At 46.9% G+C, this 2148-nt stretch overlaps 1 protein-coding gene across 1 annotated transcript; it reads left to right on the top strand.

Annotated features, from left to right (window-relative positions):
• The first annotated feature begins 315 nt into the window (after positions 1-315).
• On the top strand, positions 316-1563 carry LOC110455217 (uncharacterized protein K02A2.6-like). The gene has a single exon (XM_021505203.1). The coding sequence runs from the start codon at positions 316-318 to the stop codon at positions 1561-1563; it is 1248 nt and encodes a 415-aa protein (XP_021360878.1).
• The last annotated feature ends 585 nt before the right edge of the window (positions 1564-2148 follow it).

Genomic DNA, 2148 nt, shown 5'->3' with positions numbered 1-2148 from the left:
TACTGTAAAAAGTGTTGTAGACATCATGAATACCAACGTTGTCCGGCATACAATAAACAGTGTGACAATTGTGGGCAAAGTGGACATTTTAAACAATCTGATCTATGCAGAGGGAACGCAAATCAGCATGGTGCAACCCATGGCACATACAGACTAGCTAACCGTGGTACGTACAGGAGTGCAGGTAAAAGCGGACGTGGTAATTTCGTGCGTCGCGGACAAGGATATAACGCGCGAGGACGCGGTAACAGATCAAGGATGAACGTACATTATGCCGATGAGGAGCACGAAAACGACGATGGCGGATAAAACAACATGTTCGACCAATGCACAGTGCACGACGTGTTTACAACGGACACTGACGATTCACATGAGGACTGCGAGTGGAAAGTAGCGCTCGACGTAACTGGCAAGAAACTTACAGTTGAGATCGACAGTGGAGCACGGTGTAATGTGGTGTCCAAGAACACTGCGGAGGCATTCCAATCTGTGTCTGCGATACAACAAAGCGATGCGATAATAAATGGGGTGAGCGGCAAACCGATGAAGGCTTTCGGGAAAATAAATTTACCGTGTGCGTACAAAAATATCAAGCGTGACGTGGAATTTCAAGTGCTCGACATTCGACGGAACGTGAATTTGCTAGGACGCGACGAGTGTACGCGCTTCGGGTTGATTGCGAGAATTAACAGTGTACAGCTCACCACCGATGATATACTCAGCGAATATAGTGACGTAGTTGGAGACGAGATCGGTTGTATTCCAGGCAACTATGAAATTAAAATCGACGAAACAGTGCAACCCGTAGTTCAAGCGCCGAGACCGGTACCCGCTGCGATTCGTAATCAAGTCGAAAAGGAACTTAACAATCTTCAAAAATGTGGAATAATCGCTTCCGTTACTGAACCAACCGCTTGGGTAAACAGTTTGGTATGTGTGCGAAAGAAAAACGGCAGGGTAAGTATCGACCCAACCGACCTAAACAAAGCTGTACAACGAGAACATTACCCGATGAATGGCATAGATGATGTTGTCACCGGAGTGCATGGCAGCAAGTATTTCTCCACCGTTGACGCGAACAAGGGATATTATCAAATCCGGTTAACCGAAAGGAGTTCATATCTGACAACATTCAACACGCCCTTCGGACGCTTCCGATATCTACGTTTACCAATGGGACTGAAATGCGCAGGAGAAGTATTCCAGCGGGAAATGGTAAATCATTTCGGCAGTTTGGATGGAGTCGAGGTCGTAGTAGACGACATGTTGATTTACGGCAAAATATTGGAGGAACACAACGCAAGACTTCGGAAAGTCCTTGATAAGGCACGGACAATCAACTTGAAACTAAACAAAGGAAAGTGTGTCCTGACTCAACCGGAAGTTGATTATGTGGGTCACCGTGTAACCGGCGAAGGACTCAAACCGACCGAAAAACGCATTGAGGCCATTGTACACATGAAGGATCCAGAAAACCACAGTGAGTTGGAAACCATCTTAGGCATGCTTGCCTACGTATCTAAGTTCATACCTAATCTAAGTGAGCTAAACGCGCCACTTTGAGAGGTGCAGAAACGCGAATGGAACTGGGACGAGGACGCGAAACGCGCTTTCAAGAACGTAAAATCGGCGTTGGCTTCAACAAAAGTGCTTAAGTACTATAACGTTAACAAATCAGTGAAAGTTACAGTAGACGCCTCCATGAAAGGAGTGGGTGCTGCGTTCATTCAAGAAGATGGAGTCGTCGCATATGCGTTACGAGTACTGTCGCCAGCCGAACAGAGATATGCTCAAATTGAGAAGGAGATGTGGGCAGTAGTGTTTGGTTGCGAACGTTTCCATAAACTATTATACGGAAAATCTGACGTCGTCGTCGAGTCAGACCACAAGCCACTGGAAAACATTATGCGTAAACCGATACATGCCGCGCCGATGAGAATACAACGCATGATGCTCAAGCTACAGCCATACGAGTTTACGCTAGTACACGTAAAAGGAAAGAACATTGGCCTGGCGGACTGTCTTAGCAGGCTACCGTGCCGTTAGATGAAACCGGTGAACAACCCATAGATGACGACATGATGGTTTTCGCGGCAGAGACGTTAACCTGCTGCAACCATGACGAGATCGCGGAAGCTACGCGGAACG

This window comes from Mizuhopecten yessoensis, unplaced genomic scaffold, assembly GCF_002113885.1.
Source record: "Mizuhopecten yessoensis strain PY_sf001 unplaced genomic scaffold, ASM211388v2 scaffold8171, whole genome shotgun sequence".
Lineage (NCBI taxonomy): Eukaryota > Metazoa > Mollusca > Bivalvia > Pectinida > Pectinidae > Mizuhopecten > Mizuhopecten yessoensis.
This window is presented reverse-complemented; position numbering and strand designations above follow the sequence as displayed.